The sequence below is a fragment of the Gopherus flavomarginatus genome, chromosome 17 (assembly GCF_025201925.1).
Source record: "Gopherus flavomarginatus isolate rGopFla2 chromosome 17, rGopFla2.mat.asm, whole genome shotgun sequence".
Lineage (NCBI taxonomy): Eukaryota > Metazoa > Chordata > Testudines > Testudinidae > Gopherus > Gopherus flavomarginatus.
The window spans coordinates 1,106,338-1,129,741 of NC_066633.1; the positions used below are offsets into that span (position 1 = coordinate 1,106,338).

General features: G+C 44.2%; 1 protein-coding gene across 1 annotated transcript in view; it reads right to left on the minus strand.

Annotated features, from left to right (window-relative positions):
* LMX1B (LIM homeobox transcription factor 1 beta) overlaps window positions 1-21,990 on the minus strand; it is a 126,692-nt gene extending 104,702 nt beyond the window's left edge. The window contains exons 1-2 of the mRNA XM_050926737.1: window positions 21,852-21,990; window positions 21,127-21,313 (exon numbers count right to left, since the gene is read on the minus strand). Coding sequence (XP_050782694.1) covers window positions 21,127-21,313; window positions 21,852-21,990 — 326 coding nt within the window. The remainder of the gene's footprint in view (window positions 1-21,126; window positions 21,314-21,851) is intronic.
* Between the last annotated feature and the right edge of the window lie 1,414 nt (window positions 21,991-23,404).

The window sequence follows — 23,404 nt, forward strand, 5'->3', positions numbered from 1 at the left end:
TCCCCTGAGTATGAGGTTTGGTTGCCTTTGATAGATGCAGAACATACTGCATCATCTAGTTTCTAATAAAACAGACCTGTTAGTTTTTACTATGTGACATCCTGCTTGTGGTCCTTTTTAAAAATGAGTTACTGCCTTTCAGGCATGAAGGGGAATGGTATAGAGACCAGAAGTTTCAAATGTTAAACCCCACAGATTAATGGGACTAACAGCGTTTCTCTGATTGTTATCCAGAGTGAATTTTTGCTGAAATAGTCACAGGCTCTTGTTTTTTTTTTTTAAATCTCTGACATGGCAGAATATTGATTACAGCCCTAACCTTGTATTATCCTGGGACTTTTCTACAAAATCTGATGGTTTCTTTGTCATTTACAGATTTCCAAACATCTTTCCTAATCATGCTTGGATGTTCTCTCATGTGTCACAATTCAAATATTCATTATACTAAAGTTTGCCCTGCAGTTTACATCAGAAATTTGTACAGATTTTCTCACTAACCTCACTGATAACTCAGATACTTTTTATTTTATTGTCTTCTACCCACTTGACCCAATTCCACCCTGAGTTACGTGCTTGTATAATACTGCACAAGATTATTCAGAAAATGAGATTTGGCCAAGGCAAAGACATTTCAGAAATACAAGCTAGGTTCAAATGATGCATCATTATTCAGTGGATTCCTTTACTTGTGTTATTTAGCAAAGCGTTCGGATTGTTTGTATGTTCATTTATCTGTTTGAGCTGACTGCAGCTGCTGCTATTTAAGTTAAAACAAATAAATCCCAATAAAACAAAAGCAAATACTGGAGAAAAAGTTTTTATAAATCCAACAAATTCACCGTTTCTGTGGCATATGATTGTTTGCATGGGGCTTGTAGGCACTGGAGAGCCTTCTATCATGTGGAAGGCAGTGCTATGCAGTGGATAGTACACTGAATTGCTCTAGGAGAGTTAGGAATTGTTACGATTATGCCAAGTAGGAGCACAGACCAGGGAGCACAGGGCACTGAGGTGGCGAGTTTTTTAGAGGAATTCCTAAAAAACAGTTTCTTAAATACTGGTGACCAACTGATTTTTCTTCCTAAAAATTAACAGGAGTTGGCCTAAAACCAAAGAGCAGAAAATCAAAGCACCCTCCAAAAGCAGGTGTGTTGGTTACTGTTGATTACATCAGCTTTTAGCAAATTCTTTTTATGAAATTTCAGCCTCTGTCTGTACGAGGATGATGCTGGATTGAAAAAAACAAAGAAAAAAACAAACCCTCAAAGCTCCCTCCCTTTCCTCCTTTTCTGATTATCACTTAAAAAAAATTAAAACAAAAAGGAAAAATTAAATAAGTAAATCCTCCCAAATGCAGAATTCAATATTTTCCTGATTTCCTTTAAAAAAAAGCCCATAATTAAAAAAAATTATACAAACCTACTGAGAAGCAACTTTTCAAATACCTGTGGTTTCCCACATTTTCCAAGAAAAACAAAAGAAGATTTATAGTTGCTCACGTTAAATCTGAGAGGCTAAACTTTGAGAGACATATTCGCCCACCTGCTGCATGTGTATTAGTTCTAGCTGAAGAGAAGTCAATAAAAATGGAGAAAGAAGAATTTGCAGGGCTGGTTAAAGTAATAAGATTTGTTTCAGTGCATCTGATCTTTAGACTAACAGACTTCCAAACAGTTGGACAAGTAAATAAAGCACCACAGGGAACCGCTAGTTGAAATAGGTTACCACAGGGATACGCACAAAGGAATTCCCTCTACTGAGAAAAGACTGGAGCTATGAAACTATAATACCAACTATTGGGATGAACTGTTGCCTTCCATGACACTCGGAGTAAATTCTATAGGTATCTGCTCTTTTAGCACTAAGTGATAAACTCTGCATTGAGATTTTTAAATGATAAATCCATTAATAATTACTGTAAGCAACAGTAATGTTCTGCAATTCTCTCGGAGTCTATGCTGCTGAAAAGATCATTTGCCCTGATTTCCACTCATGGAATCCTTTTCTGGATGGGTGGATTTAAGGCAGTACAATGCAGCCTCTCGCTACATGGTTCTAACATGCATGGAACAGAGGGAAGCCTCTGTTTTTAAAACCTATATTTTCTCTAAAGAAATAAAACTTTAAGAAATGAATACATTGATACTTCCACACCATTTTGGGGTATGCTCTGCAGTAACTGTACAACTCCCACTGGCTTGAACATGACAGTCAATACAGGTGACACAAAATAAGATACATCAAAGGGATGTGGAACTCACAGCATACAATGCTCGGGAGTGGAATGTGTATACACCAGACAACATTCTGCTCTAACAGTGCAGGGCACAAATACTGCACACAGCAGAAGATGTCCCACGTTCATCCAGCTACTAGGGGGTGGAGGTGACTCGGTTGTAAGGTGCCATCTGAGCAGGACTTCTTTTCTGTGCTTGACGTGAATAAGGGGATTAGGATGGCAAGTTTCCGTTAGCTCACTCTGTCGAACAAAAGGCCCTGAGGTTTAGTGTCACACTGCCTGATAAAAGTACAGGAGCCTGTCAATCAAGGGTTTTCTAGGTACTTGTGTTAGTGACATAATCTTATTAGAAGATAAACCAGTGAAATCCTTTTCATGATGAAAAGTTACATTTAATTGCTCCTTTGCTTTTCTTCTCTTCCTCCTGTTCATTTGGCCATTTAACTTTCTTAATGTTGGATATTACAAGAGTGCAGCAGGCACAAAGATACAAACTAGCTGATGAATTATCCAAGCTAAGGCCCCTTTCCACACCAATAAATAGCTCTAAGGCAGCATGAAGCCCAGCAGTGTGTGTGCAGGAACAGTCCCTACGGGGCTGTGAAGTGTTATCTAATAAGTTAGCGGAGGAACTCCTGCCCCAGGATGAAGCTGGGTGTTATACCAGTGGGTTCAACAACAAGACAAGCTAAGGACGAAATGGAAGCATCTAAGCAATGAGCAGAAGGATGAGTTTTAATTTCCTGGTAAAGGATCAGCCCAATATTAACCATTCACATTTGACCACTTTGCTTTCAGCGAATTTCAGGTACTTTTCTGCTTCACAGAAGGGAAGGAGATACTTAGGTCCAGATTTGCCACTCTCACAGCCCGCTGTGAATCAGCAGAAACACCGGCAGAGCTGCTGGGGATGATTTGCCTCTTGCGCAAACCAGGAGTAACTCCACTGGTGTTGAGTGGGGCTCACAAGTGAGAGTCAGAGGAAGGTCAGACCCTCTGTGTGTAGGGTGACCAGACAGCAAGTGTGAAAAATCGGGACAGGGGATGGGGGGTAATAGGATCCTATATAAGAAAAAGACCCAGAAATTGGGACTGTCCCAATAAAATCAGGACATTTGGTCACTCTATCTGTGTGTCTCAGGGGCAGAGTAAATGGATCATGGGTGGGGATAGGGAAGGGTTACGGTGAAGACGCAGCTCTTGTGTCATCAAAGACAGAGTGTGAGCATTTCAGCTCTTACCGCGGGGAGATCTCCCAGGCCTGGGAGGAAGCCTGAGGGATGAGACGCATGGAGTCTGCTGGGGAAAGCGGGACCAGGCAGCGTGTTCCACCCCAGTCCCCCCCACCCCCCCACACACATGCACAGTCATGATGTAAAGGGCCCGGCTCCAGTATTGCTTCTCCCGGACAACCTCCCACCCCCACCAGGGACTGTTATGTGCAGGGATATGCTGCTGGCTGCTGGGGAGAGCTGCCCATACTACCCCAGATCTGCTAGGACACTCCCTCCACAAGTCCCTGCTGTTAGCCAGGTGCCACAGCTGCCTGGGGCCAGTGGCAAACCCACATTCAGAAGGTCCATTTGAGCACAGCTCCAGTGACCATCTTCTCTGTCCCCCATGTCTCTGCACTTACTGGGTTCATGAGTTATATGGTGCACAAAATGTAAATGTGTCTAGTAAGAACTGATTGTAAACCCTCTCAAGGGTGATGCTCTGTGTGCACGCGCCCTGCAGGTCTACACTATTATGTTGTGTGCTGTGTGCAGCTGTCTTTGTAACTTTCTTGGCTGATAGTTAAACATTAGCAAGGCCAATACAAGGGACAACAGCAGACAGGGTTGGGCCCTGTGAGACGCTGAATACCCTCAAATTCTGTGATGTTATCAGGAACTGGGGCCCCTCAGCCCTCTACATGATCAGGCCAATATTATTAGCAGACCTCAATATGCTGATGTATTTGCTCCGGATCGATCTTTCAATGGGAATCAGAAAGTGCAGAAACGCATGAAGATTTAAAACCATTTTGAAACTTATCTGAGTATTTTCAATATCAGGATGAAGTCTGTATTCTTATTTTAACTGGACTGATTCACCCTTCCCTAAACTGAAAAGCAAGAGTGGGTCTCTAGGAAACTAAAATGGATGTATCGTTCAAACTAATCTTGCAGAGAAGAGTCATACAGGTTACAAATGCTCCGATTATTGCAGAAAATTTCTCTGGAAGGTAGACTGGCATTAGCACTCAATCCAATAATCACTTGTACATGTGAGTAACACTACCCATGTAAACAGTCCCATTGAAGGGACCTTCTCACAGGAGTAAAGTTAAGCACATGCAGAAGTGTTTGTAGGATTGGGGCCCAAACTAGAAATTATGGTTCCTGAAATAAAAAGTGAGATCACAGAAAAGTCTTGATTAATTACATGCAGATTGATATTCCCAATAAATTATTGTTACTGAAAGAGAATGAGTTTTAAGGGAATTGCACAAGTATGCAAATTATCCAGATAATTTAGCCCCTCACATGTGAACTGTTTAAAGAGAAAGTGAATTCCATTCATTTCATACATACAGCTGTCTCATTTTACCTAAATGCACGATTGACTGAACTTTCTCCTGCAGTATAAAATAATAATCTGAAATGGTTTGAGATGTTAGTTCAATTCTCAACTGAATTAACATATGCTCACAGATTAAAAAAATCCTATATTATTTATTCAAAAAGCTGCAGTTTGCATTGAAGAATCTTGTACTGTACTTTCCCTGATTGTTCTAAGGACTAACAAAGATTTCCAGCAAATGTCTTAATTCTTTGCTTTTTAACACAAATGGGAGGAGCAGGCTGGCTGATAGAACAAAACTGCTGAAAATTATCACGTAACATTAACCAAGCCACCAGTAGCCAATAAGTTGGAGGGGACAGAAATCTTTAGATTGCTGATCACATTCATTGACATTCCATCAATGCCACAACAGAAGAAATCTAACTCAAAGGCAACTTTAAAGCATTGTAATATATTTCAAATTAAATATTATTTCTGAATTTCTTCTAGAGAAAAATACCAATGATGTTACCTTAATTATAAAAGTACTTTTCTTCTCTTCCATCTCTTGTGTATCTTTGCACAACAACTGATTTTTTTTGGCAACACTCTAATGGCACAAAGTCAGCAGAAAAAGCTTTCAAATCTGTAGTTTTGTGTTACATTAGAGTTTTCAATTAGTAAGTCGAAAAAGTAGGTTGAAAACCATTTGAAAACAGACTGTTCCCTGCACATGCAAAATTCCCACTGATATCCATGTAAGATTCAGGACAAGGGTTTTCAGGAGAGAGATCCAAATCAGCTATTTAAAGTCCAGCCTCCATTCAAGTTGCTGCACTTAGCATGCTAATCAATGAAATATCATTCCTGTAAATCAAGGTTTAAAGGATCTCAGTGCAGGAGAGAGGAGGAAAGAACAATGGAAGACCTAATACAGAAATTTATTTTTACTGTTCAAACCTAAGCAAATCCATGAAACCATTAGGAAGTGCTGTCAACCAGGGTTTGAAATCGAAGAAAGTAGCCATTCAAAGCACAGTAGGCCCTTATAAACAGTTAATCCACGCAGCTGCAGTAGTTAAAGCAAACACACTACCCTTCACTGCCCCATCAATTACACATTCCCAGAAAAATTACACAAACTTTGTAGGATTTTTCTGAGAGAAGATAGATTCTTTTGGAGACTTGAGGTCAAGACAGGGCTGTTTAAAGTATATTATTAACAAATAAACATTTATTGCCAAAAAACCCTATAGGCCTTTGGGGAGGAAAATTGTGTTATTTTTGGCATCAAATGACACAAGCCATTTATGACATGAATGGCTATCACCAACCGACTGATGAAATGGCAAATGTCTCCCACTTAACTTCCCCTGGCTTCCTGAATCAACTTTTTCAAACACTTTTTTCTCTCTGAAATGGCAATAAACTCAATGTCATTTTGGTTTTCTCTGTTCTAGTTATTTCAAGAGCTGTAGCTGGAAAGGGTTGAAGGAACTTCCAGATGGAATCTGAAGACTCCCCAAAGACGGGTAGGGTGATGAAAATCACATTGTTAGGAATTGAGGCTATGCATTGCCCTTGTTTATGTGTATTCTTGCTTGAGTGACAATTTGCAATTGGTTTTTAAATGGCTGGGTGAAAAAACCTGAGGTTTAATTGTGGCATCCAACAAATTGCATGTTGTAGCTCATGTCATTGAATGTATCCGCTGTGCACTCTGACAAACCAATGCCAAAATATGAGCTGATTTTTTAAGTTGAGGAGGAGGGGGAGGAAAGCCACAAATGTAGCAGGCTTCAATCACCCTCTACAGCCAGGATTCCAGGATTCTTAAGATGGGTATGAAATAAAGAAAGAAAGTGAGTTTGCTGACTTTGGGCTTGTTTTACAACCTAGCTGTAAGGTAAATAGCAGCTCAGTGAGTTCAGCAGCTAAATACTAGTAAGTGTCAACAGACTAGATACATGAAGTAGTATCTTCAACGTCTATGCACTCCATCGCCCTGGTATTTCCTTCAGAGAGAATGAAGGGAGCAGAAACCCCGCTCATTTGGGGTACAAGCTACAGGGGCAGATCGCTGCTTGAGACAGACTGGCACTATGCAGGAAACATGCTGACCCCCTTGATCAGCCTGGGGGGAGAGAGTTGGGCTGGGAGAAGGCAGAAATAGGTGAAGTCTGCTCTCCAGGGCATCCCCCTGGAGTCTCTGGGGACTTTCCCAAGTAAATTAATGTGGGCTACATCAATGTTAATTTACTCCACACCCCCAAAATTCCTTGGGGGATTGGCCCAGGCATGGATGATGGACTCTTAGGGGACCATGCTGACACAGGAGGAACATGCATCAAGTTCTGTGGGATTTCCCTAGGATCCCACAATATCCATCCACGGCTTAAGAGGTCCCCGGCTGGTGGCCAAATCCACTTCACCATCACCCCTCACTGCATGACTCAGTCGTAACTGTGCAGCCCCCCCAAACGATAACCCTCTTGTAGCTCTTGCATGGCAGAGCAGGATGTGGGTCTGCAATAAGAAGCCAGTGGTGGCATAATGAGCACTGTCCTTAAGAGTTCTTTAAGTCATTCTGTAAGGGGAGTTTCCTATTATTACCAATGAAATAATTACATTTATCTCTACATGTGTCACATACTATGCATAAATCCTTGGCACTATGAGCTGACAGCACTAATTTTACCTGCCACAAACAAAGGGGCTTGCAGATTTACATAAACAGTCGACATGAGGAGTAAGTAATGATATCAGCAGAGCACTTCCAAGTTCTCTGTCTGTGCACCTCTCTCTAGACAATTTTCTCTCAGAAAAAAAGTTTAATTTTCTTTCTAACTTGGCAACATTTCATAACTGGCACTAAATGATCAGCTCATCTCAGCCTCCATGTCCAACCCCACGGCACTGCTGCACACATGTAAGACCAGACATTCATCAACTGAGATGCAGATGTAGGACTTTGTAAAAACTGGTGCAAATACCCATGGTCACATACATGCAAAAAATAAACACTCATGGCTGGAGAGCATGTGGCCGTAACACTGTTACTGTCACAAATTTGTAATTTTCAAAGGAAAATTGTGTGGGTGCTTCTCTTACAGCCCTGGCAAATGTTGATAAATGAAATCATCAGCTAAGTCATTTCTTATATATGTGTATAAATAAAAGCAAGAATGTCTCCAGACATTACAATGCCTCCAAGCGTTTGGATTAGAAAAAAGTGAATCTTAGGAAGAATAAGAAAGAACCAGCCCCTGGGAGCAAAGCGATACCTAGGAATACAGAGGCAGTTCCTTGCTAGACCTCAGGGAGAAACACACTCTATGAAAATAAAGCCCAGGGCAACTGTTTGTGCCTCGTCCCAGAGATCCAAACAGACAGGAGCTTGGCTTTACCGATAACGCAGCAATGGATTCGGCTCATGCACCCACATTTCGTCATTGTTTGCCATCAATTCAGCAACAGGCTTGTTCTAAGCGGTGACGTGGAGCTGTAGGGCTGGAGTCTCGCAGCAGGGGAAGTAGCAGCAGCCAGGGCCCTGCTGTGTAAAGCTGGCCAAGGAGCCTCTGTTACCCCTGGGCCTGAACCGCTCTTCTGGCCTCAAGGAGGGAAAGGGCCTGGAGGAGTGAGGGTCTGTTATACCCAGTTCTCCCCGGTGTAAAGCTCCTGAGGACACTACATTAGTGACGTAAGTTAAAGTTGTTTCTCTGCAGCTTTAATTTACACCAGGGCCAGAAGGCTGAGACTCCCCACAACCTAACTGGACCCTTCCAGCCTGGGCACAGTGAAAATCAAGCCCATAATGCTTAGACAAACTCAAGGTTACTATGAACCTGCTTCTCCTCTCAGAGCAATTTACAGCACTGAAATGCATTGCAGTCACCGGTATTGTACAGTGGCATGAGAGGAGAATTAGGCCCAACCTTTCTTTCCTTTAGATGTGCACCTACAATATGAGCCCATACATGCTGTTCGTTCCATCCCCCTAGCTTCAGGGTTTCATACTGCCACTCAGCATAGCAGAATCTAAGCACCTTCCCCATATAATTAACAGCAAAGTCCCTAGTGGATTTCCTGGAATCTCTGGCACTTCCCACTTTTCAGGTATTTGGGGTACAGTTATTTGCTTTTTTTGTTCTGTTCTGTTGTATTGGTTGACTGGCTTTTACTGAGCCTTAATCATCTTTCACCACTGTTGAAACTACACACCTGGAAAACTAAAATCTGAAAATGAAAAATAAATCATTGACAAAAAGCAAGAAGCATTTATTTTCTTGAGTGCTGATCATCTGGGACATAAAGTGACATTGTTAAATAAAATTAAGAGAATCTGATGTATAATCATCACCATCATTAGCCCCTTGTGCTTCTATCAAAAGATCTCCAAAGTGAGCCAACACAAGACCAATGCAATACTTAAGTCTCACTTATCATGGCTTATGTGGGAGTTAAGTGGGGCACTGGCTTTGTGCTGACCCTCTGCACAGAGGTGACCTGCACCCAGAGGGGGCCATCTCTCTCTCTCTAGGTTTTATCTTGCGCTCACCATCAGGCTGACTGTAATGTTTTAGAAACCTTAACAAACTTAGCCGCAGTGAACCCCACTGTGAGGTGGGCCCCAATGATCAGCATTCCTACTGTACCTCCACAGAACTAGGCACAATCGAGATAAAGCGACTTGCTCAGGGCCATACAGTCAGTGGCAGAGCTGGGAACAGATCCATGTTTCCTGATCCCCATCCCCGTGCTTTAGCCATGAGCCAGGGCACACAGCAGATAACATTGTTTGGAAGCAAACTGCAGGCAGACAAATGAGAAACAATATGAAACAATATGAAAAAAGAAGCTTTACAGCCTAAATTGCTAGTATTTGCATACCCATATGGGGCCTGATCCTGTTTTCCCTATTGAAGTCAATGGCAAAACTTCCATTGTCTTCAACATGAGCAGGAGCAGGCCCCCAGGATCATACTCCACAGGTGGAACGTCTCTTGTCTGCTGAAGAAGCTCTGTGACAACACTGAGGGTAACGCATTGCTCGCAAGGTTAAAGTTGTAATTAACATTAGGTGTTTTACCTTACAAAGAACCCAATCCTTTATGCCCCTAGCAGCCCCACTCATTTATCTCTAGGCATTTATATCCTGTAAGTAAATAGACCTTGCATGATACTGCAAGCCACTGCATACCAGAGAACCTGGCTTCAGCGGCACTACTCACAGGAGTCATGTGAATAAGGATTTACAGGCTCAGTCAGACCCTAACTTGGCCCAATGAACTGGTAGCACAAATGGCTCTAAATAGCGAGTGTTTTCATATGCTGCTGATTACCATATACGGAATGTGCCACTAACCTCAGGGGGAACACAGCTCAGAACGCACACCAACAATCTGAAGACTGCTCTCTAAAATGATTGCAAATAGGTGTTTGATTGCAAGCCCATCTGTATGTGCAACCCAGCACAGACAGACTATACTGTCTGCAAAGCTCATTGTAGGATTATTACCATCTCTGAAAAGCAAATGTTTTCTCACATGCAGAGATGCAAATGCAGTACTCATGATGCCAACACAAAAATTACTTCTGAGGATTTCTGAAAAATCAGCAGATGATGGATATACCCCCAAATGAACATGTTAGTAACAGAAATTAAAAGCCCTATGCCTATGCCTGTAGGTCCTCACGAATCCATCTAGATCCAGCATGGATTTGAGGGCGTACAATCAAAGTGTGGTACGGCTGCTGAATTAATAACTGATTACCACAGATCACTTACTACATTTAAATGTATGCAGAAGAGCTTGAGTATTTGTGGATGTTGCTTGGGTCACTGGTATATAGAAGAAATGGTTGTATTTCATTGCAACAAAGTTTGGGAGTTGCCCCAAAGTGGGAGTCAAAATAGTTTCACTATTCTGTATTCATTTCTTTCTTTTTTTTTTGCTACTCACTGTAATTTCATAATTTTCTACAGTACTTTATTTTGATTTGCTAAGAAATCTGTGTCTTTGTGTGGCGTAGGATGCATTACTTATCATACATACATAATACCAAAAGGAAACTCCAGCAAACAGAAGAACTCCCAGGAAATGGATTAAAATTATGACACACTGAGGAAAAGTTTGAATCAGAAAATCTGCTAAATTATGCTCCCACGGGGAGCTGCAGGAATAGAAAATACCATATGGTATAAAATGTTAGCTGTAAGCAAGCCATTAAGTCAAGAGATAGGGTCCCGCGGGTTGAAAACAACTGTGTTATGGGGTGGACGTTAATGAGAACTATAACCTTTCTCTCAGGAATGAATTTTGCCATGTACAAAGCTGCAGCCTTAGGGCTCAGCCCTGCAAAGGGCTCCGTGCCCTCAGCTCCCATTGACTTTGAGGTACTGAGCACTCTCAACTCTCACTGAGGAATCAAGCTCTGAAAGAACAAATGTTTCTCACTGACACATTTTTGTTACTTCAATGACATGCTATTCCTGGTCACAACTTCCTTATTATTACTAGTTGCAATTCACAGCCATATATGACTCACAAGAATCATATTTTGTCACTGATCTTCAGAAATAGCAGGGAGTGCATTTGTATTCAAGATGCAACTAAACAGAAACACAAGGAAAGTTTTGTTTCCGTCAATCTGAGAAAATAATTAGCAACTTCCAGATCTGGTAGGAAAAGCTTTAAAAGAGTATTATCGTTTTCTGCTGCAGCCTCCAATTTGCATGTTTACTATCCCGACCACAAATGTGACAATTGCAGTCACATTATCAAGAGAATCAATTATAGAAAGATTTTCTTACCCAAAGTAAGTGATGCTCCTGATTATACTAAAGGACACATACTATTTGCTTTAGTCAAGCAAGCTTCCTAACTGAAGTCATTTACGAGACGGATTTGGTCCTCAGCACATGCATATAAATTCCATCAGCTCTAACAGAGAATATATGTGTGCTCTAGTACATTATAAATAATACACTGATTACAGTAAAATCAAAAGCCAGATTCTGCCCTTTGATACACACGAATGGCTCCTGTTGAAGTCTATGGGAGTTCCACGCATGCAATTTCGTCTCAAAATCTGTAGGAAAAGATATTGTCTAGGTGAGAGGGGAAAGGGTGTATTTCAGAAGCAAAGTAAATAACCTTGATGATGAGAATATATTCTTCACAAATGTGTTAGCTTCTGATAGAAATGCCAGAGTCTGAAGCATTATAAAGTCCCTAAGAACTAAGGTATTCAGTTTTGCTACTTTCTTAAATTATTTTTTAACCATCAACAAGTTCTGTACTCAGATCGCTGTCTAAGTTCAAGAATGAATCATACTAACAAAGTAACAATCTAGGAATAATTATATTAATAATTTTCTGTAATACAACCTTGCAAATGTCTACTCACTTGCCCACGGCAAATAGCTATTTTTGATGGGTAAGTAACATACTCTAAATTTTGTCAGTCATCATGATAAAAGGGAAGCAAGTAGGTTTTGAACTGAGGTTTGTAAATTTCCATTACGATTTTGCAAAGCTGTTCTAACACATCCTTAGCTCTTTGGGAAACAATCTTTTATCTCTTGAAAAGATATTGCAAGGATCATACTATATGAACTATATTTTATTATAAGACGGGTTAATTCTACATACTGTGTATTAAACTGCATAACCTGCTACGAATAATACCTTCTAATTACAAGGTGTTTTGCAAGTACAGTAACTGTCGGGTTAAAACACATTTACCATTGCTATTTTCTTTGTATCTGTTTGTATAAAGAAAAAATAATTTTTCAAAATATAAATATATTCAGTAGCAAGTGGTGTTTATTTTGCAAATCTGTTTTGAAAACAGCTTGTTCATTTCTTCCAGAGAGCAAACATCCTCATTCCCCCGCCACCATCATTTTTACAATAATAAATTATCTTTACTCATCATAAGACCTCCTGATGCCAATGCCCGGGCCAAATCTCCTTGATTCCATTAAGTAATATCAACTGGGCAAGGTGCAATGCTCTAAGCAATTTCAGACATACCAAAACCAAAAACATCCCACAACCAGCCCCTATATCGAATTTGAGAAATATATCACTCTTGCCAAAATAATTCCAGGAACTCGAAACCAAAACCAGGGTTGCTAGCTTTAAACAAAACAGACTATCAAATATCCGCCTCAAACTGATCCTGAATTTAGAGAAGCATCTAGAAATTATGGGACAATGTGCCTGAATAAGGTAAGCGGGATTTTGCCTATTAGTACAAAGAATATAAAGACTACAGAGATTTTTACTGAAAAACAAAAGTCAGATATTTCTGACCTAAAGTGATCTGCCTTCTTATCTCCTATGTTCTGCTCCCTCAGCTCAGAGACCTAGCATGGCCATTTTCAGCATTTACCTTATATTGATAGTTGCAAGTCAAATGTATTTTTACCCAGTTTCTCATAGAGAAAAACCTAAGTTCATTTCCCAAATGTTACCAATGCTGCCGTAATGCCTCTTGTTGGGAGCCAACTTCCACATGGTTCGCTGTTACATTTTTCAAAATGTCTTAATTCAGAGACCACTTCTGGCTTCCATAAGATTCCCATACTATCCTTTTTAAAAAATGCATTTTAAGTAATAGGTTTAGGCATCTGATACCAGCATTGTAGAGTTTCAGAGTTCTGTCATACAAATAGATTTTATCATAGTTAGCTGCCTACTTATTCTATTTCAAGTCAGCTACAGAGATAGGGTAGTTTCTGCTTTCTGTTACACCAGTATAAATCCCGAACAACTTTACTGACTTCAGAATTTGGCCTCTAGCTAACTCAGCTGTCAAGTTTCACACTATGCATGACTAACCTTTTCCTTTGTGTCAGAATAAACGCATGCTTCTTTTTATATTTTGTAGGGAAGAAGAGACTATCATTTCATTAGGAGTCAAACTTTGCTTTGAGAGTATAGCAGTCATCTCAAAAACATGCCAAGAAAACCTTTATACCTCACCATCCAAGAGAAAAATGTGGTTTGGGTTTTGTTTTGTTTTTAATCCAGAAATTACTGCATAATTCATTGCTCACTGGTTTTTATTTTTTACTACTTAATAAACAGCATGATATATCACACAAAGCAGAGGAGGAAAATGTAAGAATATGAAACAGTTTATCTGTAGTTATTTTGCAGACACCCCTTTTGGTTTGGTATAACTATATAGTGGAAGCCAATGTTATATGCTTTTTATTGTCATTCATTAGGGGTTAAAATCAACAGCCCACTTGTGACTTTACTTCCTCTACACAATGATCTAATTCAGGCCAAGAAGCACAAAATCACTCTCTAATAAAATTATGAAACATTATTGAGCTGTACAGACATTTATAAGCCCTGCACAACTGCCATGAAAACTGAACAGCATAAGATTTTGAGGTGCAAAATCTACTTGCCTCCCCTTTTCATGATAATGCTAAAAGAATATTTTACTAGCTTCCAAAATTACTTCCTTTGGCAAATCAGCAGAGCTGTGTATATGTGTGTGTGTGGGGGGGGGGGGGGAAATCTATGCACATTTATACACATTACACAGAGAGAGAGAGAGAGAATCTTTATATTTATATATCGATATTTCATTACACCTACTGAGGGCCCAATCCTCATTCCTTGTATACTCAAAATTCCCTCTGCATCCACGGTAAGTGTGCCGGGAATGCAAGCTTAAGCTCAGAATGAACATACTGTATACTTCATTCAAATAGAAGGGCAAATATTAAGCACACTAATGTTTTGCTTCACCTCGTTATGACATGAGGTACGGTAAGCAATGAAAAGCAAACACTTCCTAGACAAAAATTCATAAAAACGTATCTTGTAAAGAAAATTACTCTTCACTTAAATTTGAATCATAATTGTAGAATGTAAAAAATATATCTTTTTCTCCTGGACATTTCACCCCTGTTATATTTAGAAGTATTTAATTATTACTAACTATCCCTCTATAGTCCAAGTCCCCGTGGCAGCAAGCATTTTAAGCTTCATAAATCGTTATATGCTGATCGATGGGGAGATGAATATGGATGGGTCACACAGTTGGAATGGAAATAAACCAATAACATAGTTAATCTGAGAAAATACAGTAGGATTCATATATTTTACCATGACCATAAGTTATTTATTGTTGAAATAATGTTATGTATGTTTTTTACCTGTTTCAAATTTCCCCATTTTTTTTAAATCACCTGCTCTCTTAACAGAGTATGAACTATAGATATCAACAATATATTTCAAAGAAGAATATTTTCACAATGGATGTTCTATATATTGGTTATTCTTCTATATACAATTAACAGTTAAACCTTAGAAAGTATCCATTACTCCTAATTCATATAATTGTACATAACCCACATTATATAAAAGTCTTCCTTCATATTTTCTGCCATAGGTAAGAATAATTATGTTGTTATTAATAATTTAAAACTCCAGAAAAGTTTCAATGAATATTTTAAAAAACAGAATTGTCCCCTCAGATTAATAAATCCTGCTGAAATCCATTTCCGTGCTAACATTTACTAAAAATATCCTCTAAACCAAAACTTAGTCTCCTTGATGGCTCTGCTGGTACCATGCTTTCTCAGAGTCTGTGGAATTATCTTCTCTGTAACCTTTTATACATGTTACATGGGGATGAATTCTTGCTGACACAGCAGCAAGTTGAGGTTTTTCTGCCTGGTCTCTGGCTATTCAGGTGACGTCATTGGGAGAAATAACAGTAACATTTCCTAAAAGCTCCTGATGTCTAGTGCCTTTGTTTCATTCAGATTTAGGAGTGGAATTATTTAGAGGTATTATTAAAAACTAGTTTTGCAAAACATTTTTAATGTGGCTGATTGATCTGATATACAGGAATGTTTAGATTTTCAGCAAAAGTACCAGAGCATTTAAAACACTTTTTAGCATTTTAACGGATGCCATAAATTAATCATTATCTGATATTCTGGACATATGCATATACTGCTCCTGATCTCTGAGCTTTGATCAGCATTTATGCTGTTTCTTAACAACAGCCTAACAAGGAGTACTGCCAATCTACCAGAAGAGGTAAATAAAACAGACTGGGATGGCATTGCTCTGCCCAATTTTAGCTTGTTCAGATTCTGAAAATTTGTACTGATGAGTGCACCGATTAAAAGAATGTGAAACTGAAAACAAATAGAACCTTTCTGTTAGTAAACAGTTAGGATCCCTACTACATGTAGCTGAATCCGAGAGCCCAAGTCACCTCTTGTGCCCTGAATTTGGTCTACGTATCACTCTCAGGATATACATGTTTTCTCTTTGGAAAATAAAACAACATTTTAAAAAATGGGAAACACTTGCTACCATGAAGCTTTAGTTTGCTTTCAATTTAAAAAATATTTTAACTGGAAAATATGTTTGACTGTCTCACTCACCAGAGAGAATTTGCAGAACCCGGAAAGGCTAAAATTTAGTGCAGCAATGATATCCCATTGCACTTCTTTTGCCTCTTAGTCATGCACTGACCCTTGTTGATTTCACATAAAAAAAAAATCAGCATAATCACTGACAAACAAAGGCCCAGAGATCTAGAACAGCATCAATACATGCGGCAATGTTTCTTTTCCGGGACTGAATAAGAATGCTAATACAATGCCTGATATGTCTTGGTACTTTGGATAAAAATCTAAATATTTCCCTTTCTTCCCCTAAACAAAATGCAAAACCAATTATTGAAAAATATGGAATTTTAACTAATGTGGCTGTTTGGCTGCTTGTATGTCTGAACTCCGTTTACAACTGTATTCCTTGACTAAATGAATTCCTTCACTACCTTTATTTCCAAAGCTACAATCAGAGTAAGCGTTGTTCTACAAAGAATATATATAGCAACTAAGCTAAATCAACCATCATACCTTAAAAGATTAAAACTAGATGTACAATTACAGAACATTACCAAGCAGCACGAAATAAGACAATATTTATGTAACCCTGAACACGTAGCTCACAGCAAAGCAGGAAAATATAATCACAGTTAAATGAAGGGAGGAGAGCATAAATGGGAAAACATTATGCTGTTTACAAATTACCAATGTTTTTGTAGCAGAAAACACTGTTGTAAATACTACAATTAGTAATTTCAATAGAGCAAATAACCTGCACTAGATTTTACTGTTGCAAAAGCTGAAACATCATTTTTGTTTTTTCGGTTTTTTATTACTGATAAGTATTCGTTCAGCACGTTTCTGTATATCAGCGGGATAACTAATTTTTTCCAAGTTCAAAGTATCACCTTTGGGCCCAATCCTGTCACTCTTCCTTTGGCAAAGCTCACATTGAAGTCAACAGTTTTGCTTGAGTTAGGCTAGCTAGATCCCGCTCTCAGTGTCTGCTACAGCACTGTGTTGTCTTCACTTAAACTACTTGCAACCAAATGCACCCCTGCCCCAACAGTAACATAAAATTTTTGCACAATAAATATTTAATGTCAAAATCAAAAGATCGGTCTGTACTATCCACCTCCAGTAAATATTTATAGAATTGAACATATGACCAAGATGCTGAAATACACAAAGTCACAGACATGCAGCCCCGTCGTGTAGTGGAGATATTCATGTAATACATTTCATTTATCATGCACCTTTGACCACTTCATTCTGCACCCTGGCCACTAATCCATCTCCCTCAGTATTTATTCTAACATTTCAAACCCAAGTACAGCTGCAAACTGACACCATTTTTATTTTAAAAAGAGAAAATCAACCCACCAGAAAAAAAAAGTTTCCTCCTTTCCCCACAAACCCCAAATTACAGAGGACAGGCAACAATAATTCCTGACCCTGTGGAAGGTTTAAGGTCTGATATCTGACCCTTCAGAAGCCTGCTTTCTTTGGAAAAAAGAGACCCAAGTTTTCCAAAGATACACATAGCTCTTGATTATAGTCCAGGGAGTTCTGGAGAAATCTGGTCTTTCAACTGCATTAATACATACAGAAAAGCTATTTTCAGTAACTTTTAGTGATTAAGGAAATTTTGGAAATCTTTCTTTTTTTCTTTGAGCCATGTACGTACATGGGATTTAGGGTAACACAAACATCTGACTTTACTGATACTATTCTTCATATCCCTTGAGCTGCAATTTTTTAAAAAAGCATCTCTTAATAACATGTGTGTATACATCATGGCACGTTCTGGCGGGATGTAAAGGTTTGTAGCGGCTTCAATTTGAGATGACGGCACAACTCACTCATAGCTTCACCACATATGGGCAACACAACCCTCCACACTCTTGCTGATAAAACTTGTGCACACACCACATGACCAAGGAGGTGTGTGTAGTTATTTTTACACTTTAATTAACAAGAATTACTAATAAGAGAAGATTTCCAACAGCCTAAGACACAGCTGCCAGAGGAAGAATGGAAACAATATCAGTTTAGTTTCACATGCTTTCTCTTTCAAATTAATAAAATTTCAGGAAAAAATCATTTTGATTTACCATGTCTTCCCCCTACCCCCCTTTACTATTAACTACTTCTGCTGTCAGTCCTTGGGGGCACACACAGCAGGTTATCATGTAATGTCACACTAGGTGCTGTGATTCAACAAAGGCAAACATGTTGATATCTTTTTATTGCTAGTCAGCCTGGACACCCTTTTTCCCCTCATACAATTAGAAGCCTTCGATAATACCTAAAATTCTAAAGAGGATTTATTTCTATTCTAACAAAGAATTTTTTTTCATAAAGGGACAGTCCCTTGTTTTGTTTTCTAAGATATTGTCTTCTTGCAAAACTCTGTTATTTTATACAGACTGCAAAGGGAATCATCTCCTGCATGCTGCTCCTAACACTTTTACATTTCAAAGATTTTTGTGTGGGTATCCAAAGGAGTGTTTCTTAATTTAAAAAAATCTTGAGAAGTATCTTGTTTATTTATACAGTCAGATGTTTCATGGATCTGACATCTCTATTAAAACTAAATTCTCTGTAACTGTTACAAAACGGGAACATGTGAAAATATTAATACTTGTTAAAACCAACCCCCCCCAAACGAATCTGTGCAGTTCAGTAAGACAAGGGCAGGCAGCTATTGTTTTCCATATAGCAGTATCTGGGTCTGTTGAAGCTTCTTTAATAACACATGGTTAAGGCTGCAGTATGAAATTACACATTCTATTGTAACTCCTAAGTAGGGGCACATCCATCTAGGCCATTCATACAGGAGTTATAACCCTAACAATATTTCTACTCAGCATGTCATGTTAGCATTTACTGCTAGTTTCCATGGAGATGGATTTTCATGCTGTAGCTATGAAATGCACATTGTTGCTACTAAGGCACTTCAGGCCCTATCTGGAAGCCTGCTGAATGCCTGACAAAAGTTGATGCAAACCAATAGTTGTTGTTCTTTGTTTGTTGCCAGACTTCTAGCAGAGCCACATTATGTCCTAGTGATTGAAGTGCCCATGTTCAACCCCCTCCCGACACAAAACTGACCCTAAATTTTAGTGACAAGCATGAAGTGGCTTTTGCGGGGCGGCCAAGCAGCTAAGCGGGGCAGGAACTTTGCGGCAGAAGGACATCGCTGCTGGGGCGGGCTGGTTTGCATACAAAGCCCGACATTTGGGGAATAAAAGGATAAATAAAGTCAAGTCTCTCGGGAGGCAGGAGGCCAGGAGTGGTGCACGGAGGCGTCTCTGGAGCCTCTGGCTCCGGCCGGGGCAAAGGGACCGGCTCCGAGGGGCCGAGTCCCCCCGCGCCCTGTCCGCAGCACATCGGGGGCTCGACGGCGGCCTTTGCGGGAGGCGGGCGGGGCTCACACGCCCTGGGGCGAGCGGGCCCCCAGACAGCGGCAGTGACCGAGCCCAGGCCCCACTGCGCCCGGAGCTGGCACTCAGGCAGGCCCCGCTCCATGGCAGTGGCCGGGCAGCTTCCCCCGGGTCTGTCCGCGGGGCCCGGGCTGAGCCGCCGCACTAGGCGGTACGAGGGGCCGGCCTGGGGCCTAGCGCTGTTCCCGGGGCACCCTGGAGCCCGCCCGCTCCGTGGCCCGGCCCAGAGAGGCGAAGCCCGGCGGCTGGGCCCGGCCCGTCCGCTGCTCATTCCCGGGCTGGCGGGGACCGGCCGGCGAGCCGCGCTGCCCGGGCAGGGGCCAAGCGCAGCAGGTGGAGCTTGGCAGGAACCTGCCCTCGGGCAGGGGCCGCTGCCTGCGGGTTTGTGTGTTCGAGCCGATCCACCGCTGCGGTGCCTCGGCGGGGTTGTGCTGGGCGGCTGGGGACACCGGGGCGGTTCCAGGAGGCAGGGCTGGAGACCAGCCGCTTCCTGTCCCTTTAGCCAGGGGAGTCTCTGCACCCAGCGGCTCGCACTCAGCCCCGGCCGGGTAGCGCTGGCTCTGCCTGTGCAGCCTTCCCCGGAGCGGGCTTGTTCTCTAATGACACCACGGGCTGCCGATACTTCGCACGGTTTCTTAGGAACGATTTTTCGTTATCTCGCAACAAAAGGCCGGTGAAAAACCCAACCAACACTTCACCCCACAGCCCGATTACTCGGGTTTAATTCCTGTATTAAAAATCCAGCTACAAACCCCCTTTGCGAAATGCCTCCCCGGGATTCCACTGCTCCCTTCTGCACCCCACTGCTCTGCCGGGAGTTTCACGCCGTCTTCACTTAAGCGGCCCACGGTGTTATTTATTTCGAGTTTTTTTAATAACGTTTGGAACAAACTGATTTTAGAACCAATATTAAATTCTTCAAAACACCTAAAACTGCCGCGCGGGGAATGTTCTACTGAAAGGGCATTTCTGTTCTTCAACCCGAGAATTATTTACCCGCGGCGCATTTCCATCAAAACGCTACGAATTCCCGGCACGAATTTCAAACGATTTGAGCTCGAATTTAGCTAGGGTGCTAACTAACCAACCCCCTTGTCATTCGGACACCAACCGCGGTGTTATTTAACATTTATAAAACCACCCGATGCAAACTCCCTTTGCTAAATGGGCAACGGAGTATTTAACTCTTCCCCGTGACTAGTAACCCCCCCTCGCACATTTCTAGCTTGGCCATTTGAACCCGAACCAATCTTTCTGGGGTCCGGGCGCGCGGCCCTTGGCTGGGCGCTCTCTGATCACCGCACCATTAGGGGCTTGTTCTGGTTTTCGTTTGAAAACTTTTTGGCGTTTCCCACCAAGGCAGCAGAACTCGGTGCGAGGCTCCCGGGGCCCCGGGGCAGCATGTTCCGTCCCCTGTGCCCAGCGCCAGTCCCGGCAGGCGCGTATGGCCCGGCGAGAAGGGCCCTGAGCGCCCCGGGGGCAGGCGTGCGGGGCAAGGGAGAAGGGTGGCTTACTGTTGGTAGTCCTGTTTGCAGTACAGTTTTCGATCCCGGAAGTAGCAGCTGGTGGTGAGGGCTTGTTGACACACTGCACACTGCAAACACTCTTCGTGCCAGGAAGACTCGTTCACTCTCATCAAAAAGCGGTCTGAGATCGGCCGCTGGCAGCCCTCGCAAACCGCCTGGTTCTGACACTCGGACCCTAGAAAACAGCAAAGGGGGATGTGAAAGGCATGTGCAGATGGCCCCCGAAACGCTCCCGCTGCGCCCCAGCTCGGGCTCTGCCAAGCAGAGCGCTGCCGCGGCTCGGCCCGGGGATCCGGGATCCCCCCTTCCCCAGGACCGGCTCCCATGAAACAAGATCGCGAACCAAATTCAAACCACCGCGATTTCGTTTGCGTCGGGCAGCCTGGGCTCGCGGCCCCGCTTCCCTGCTCGCGACTCTCTGCTCCGCGCAAAACCGCCTGGGGAAGTTGCAAAACCCTGGAGCGGAATCACCGCACAGTCTGCAAAGTGCGTGTGGCGAGTCGCGGCCCGCGGGCGGCAGGGCCCGGGCTGCCCGCACTCAGCGCCCGCCCCGGCTTTGAAGCTATAGGAATTTCGGTCATTTGAAACTTCGACTCCCGCCGAAGTCCGTCAGTGAACCCCGCGTCCGCCTGCCCGTGCGGGGGGGGGCGGCTTCCCTGGCGCGGCGCGGGGCAGCCGGCGGGGCGCTCGGCCTGGGGCACAGCTCGACTCACCCAGCAACACGCCCAGGGCGGCGGCGCCCGAGCGCAGCGGGCGATCTTCCACTTTGATGCCGTCCAGCATCGCGGCGCGGTCCGGCGGGCCCCGGCTGAAGCAGCGGTCCAGGGACTCGGGGCCGGCGGCGATGTCCATGGGCGGCCCGGGGCGGGCGGCCCGGTGCCGGCAGGGCGCGGGACGCGCTGCAGCGGGAGGGAGGCGGGAGCCGCGCGTGTCTATCGGGGGGGCACGAGGCGCGCTGCCGGGCCGGGGCCGGGGCGGAGGCTGCTGCCCATCGGTCAGGTCATGCTCCAGCCGGCGCCGGGCGGGGGTCACCTGCCGGCGGGCCGGGGCCGCAGCCGGAGCCGGGGCGGGGCCCGGGCCGGGGCCGGCGGGCGCCGCGGGAGATCCAGGGCAGAGGCGGCCGGGCTCCCCGGGCGCTCCCCAGTCACTGTGCCCTGCCGCGTCCCGAGGAGCCGCTCCGTTTAGAGCGGGGCTGCGGCGGAGGAACACACCCACCCGCGGAGCCGCCTCACCCCTCCTCAAACTTGCTGACATTTGAACTCCATTGGCGCTCCTGGTATCGCTGCGCCGCGGTGATCCGTCTCCTCGACGTCAAATAGTGCCGTCGCGGCGCGAGCCCCCACAGCCCCCGCGGGCGCCCAGGTGCGCGCGGCTCGGGGTGACCCGAGCAGGGGCCGCGTCCAGCCGGGGCTGCGCTCTCGGGAGCGCCCCGGCCGGAGACAGTGTCCCTGCGGCTCCCCGCCCCCCGGGGGCAGAGTGACCGGAGCTGCCTGGAGCGTCCCACTCGAGTTAGCGGCCCCGCGCGGCCTGCGCGCCCCAGGCTCGCCTGCCTGTCCTGGGGTATGTAGCTGCGCGTCGCGGCTTGTGACTGTGCTTGGGTTTGCCCCACGGGCTGCCTGAGCGCGCGTGTCCCAGTAGCCTCTCCCCCCACGCGTGTCCGGGACCCTGGGCCTGCTGCCTCTGCCCTCCGCAGCCCGGCCAGGGGCCCAAGCCCCACGCTCCCCCCCGGGCAGGCACGCGTGTCTGGGGCAGCTGTGCCTGGGGGGGACGTTGGCTGGGGAGGTGTTAAAGCGGGACCTGCCCCCAGCAGAGCCGCGACGGGCTGGCGCTGGCTGCTCCTTGCCGGGCACAGGCGCCCCTGCACTGTCCTGGCACCAGAGCCGCGGTTCCTTGGCTACGGGCCCGGCCGAGAGCTGCACCTTCCCGCAGACCCTGCCTGAGCGCAGCCCGGACGCCCGCCCGCTAAGGCGCCCTGGCTGCGGGGCTGTGAGCAGAGCCGGGCTGGGGGCCTGGCACGAAACACAGCCACAGCTCCCGCGGGGCTCCCCCCGCGCCAAAGTCGGAAGCCGGGCTGACCCCAACCCCAGAGCCCGGTGCCCGTGACCTGCGTTCCGCGGCCCGGGCTGGCAGCTGAAACACCAGCAGATCCCGCACGATCTGGCCTGCGCTGCCGAGATGGGCTCCTGCCGCCTGGCCCACCTTGGGGAGTAACCTGAGCGCACCCCCCTGCAGCCGACGGGGCGCTGGGCCGGGCTGCTGGGGACCA